Source organism: Parathielavia appendiculata, assembly GCF_033297405.1.
Source record: "Parathielavia appendiculata strain CBS 731.68 unplaced genomic scaffold N657scaffold_88, whole genome shotgun sequence".
Taxonomy (NCBI): domain Eukaryota; kingdom Fungi; phylum Ascomycota; class Sordariomycetes; order Sordariales; family Chaetomiaceae; genus Parathielavia; species Parathielavia appendiculata.
Genome location: NW_026944307.1, coordinates 423 through 2,183, shown reverse-complemented (window position 1 = coordinate 2,183; position 1,761 = coordinate 423). Strand labels below are relative to the sequence as shown.

At 55.1% G+C, this 1,761-nt stretch overlaps 1 protein-coding gene across 1 annotated transcript; it reads right to left on the bottom strand.

The window, feature by feature from the left end:
- Window positions 1-604: 604 nt before the first annotated feature.
- N657DRAFT_540960 (uncharacterized protein) lies at window positions 605-1,438 on the bottom strand (the record flags this gene model as incomplete). Its single annotated transcript, XM_062787820.1, has 1 exon — window positions 605-1,438. A coding segment is annotated over one exon (834 nt), but the record flags the coding sequence as incomplete, so codon positions are not given.
- Window positions 1,439-1,761: the final 323 nt, after the last annotated feature.

Below are 1,761 nucleotides of genomic sequence, written 5' to 3'. Positions count from 1 at the left end.
GCCATGTGTTGTTGCACTGGGAAGTTGACCCCTTCGTCCCAGCTCCTCTCCTTGACGACAAGCCCAGAGGAGCCAATGCGTATCTCGTTCCTTGCAGGCGCAATTTCCACTTGCTGAGCCCGCATCCAAGGCTTGCCAAGAATAACGTCCTCCGCTTGGTCAGGAACAACATAGAAGAACACCCTCTTCTGCTTATGCCCATCGATGTCCATGGCTAGGTATGTCACATTTGTGATTGCTTTTTTGATGACTGTCTTGACCTGTTCAAGGTCTCGGGGGGTAATGGGGATGCGTGGGAGGCGTAAGCGTCGAACGAGGGCTTTGCTGATTGTGCCATAACATAGGCAACCAGTGTCGATCATAGCCTTGGTGTAAAAAACTCCATTGATGCCGAAATTGACATACACTGGTTCCTCATCCATCTCCTTCTCAGCCTCCTTCCAAGCTCGCTTAGCCTCCAAATGCTCCTGGCAACGACTTCTGCCAGGAGCTACTCTTTTAACTCCTCTTCCTCACCATCCGTCTGGTCAGATGCGTCCGACTCTGAATCCACCAGATCTTCAATCGCAGGGAGCTTTGGGGTTGACCTCTTGACATGTGCTTGGGAATTGGGGCGCTTTGGTGGGAGTAAGGGGCACTTGTCGCTCCAACATCCTTTCCTGCCACATCGGGTGCACAATCCTTCTCTGCGCCGGCGTTGAACCTCCTGCTCGCTTGCCCACTTGGCTCTCTTGCCTGCCAGTTCCTTATTCTGCTTCTGGATAGCTCTGTTGATCTTGGTAGGCTCCCAGTCCATAACGTCAGGACGGGGGACATTGGTTTGTTCGGTGTTCTGAGCTCTCTGGGTAGTGGGGGTACTCCCAGTGCTAGGGAGATTGCGCAGCTTCTTCTCTGCTCTCCGCTGGGAAAACCTCTGGGCATCAATGTTGGCACCCAACTCGTGAAGCTCTCGTACAAACCCCAAATAGTCCTTCGGTAGATGAAGCATCGAGATGAGGTAGGTCTTCATCTCCTTGTTGAGGGTCCTCCGGAGGTAGTTGATCCGAACGGCGTCGGACCATGCAGCACCTCCTGCGTCGGCTAGTTCTTTCTCGAACCTTGGGTAGAACGCGGCGAATGATTCCTTGTCTCCTTGGGCCATCTCGTCGAGGTTGTTGAGGGCGTGTTGGGCTAAGTTGGGGTCCTCATAGGTAGAGGTCAAGTAACGGAGGAAATCTACCGGGTTGTGAGCTCCCCCTGGGCCTCCGCTTTCGTAGAACGCCGCTGCCATTGCCTGGGGTAAGACCCCTAAGCGAGAATAGATGTAGGTGAATTGGTCGGCGGGAGGCCCTAGGAGACAGCCATCTGTCCGCAGTTTGCCCTCCATCTCCAGCTTCCAGCTCCTATAATTCTTCCGGTTTCCGTCGAAACGGGGGGGGTCCGGCAAAGTCATCTTCTTCTTGGTTTGAACAGGCGGAGTAGGTGGTGTTGGGGTTGGTGGTGACGTCGAGGTAGCCTCTGGGGCTGGCGTCGAGGTCGGAGGTGTGGTGCCCAGAGAGCTCCCCTGCGAGGTTGTGATGTGGTCCTGTAAGACTCTGATCTGCAGTTGGGTGGCTTCCCTCTCGTTGGCCTGCTCGGCTCGAAGGCTGTCCATCTGGTCCTTCAACTGGGCTATCATCTGCTGGTTCTGGTCTCGCATCTGGGCCATCATCTGGGCCATCATCGCTGCCAATTGCTGGGCGTCGCCCTGCGGTGCAGCCGTTTGTTGTTCCATGTTGCCGT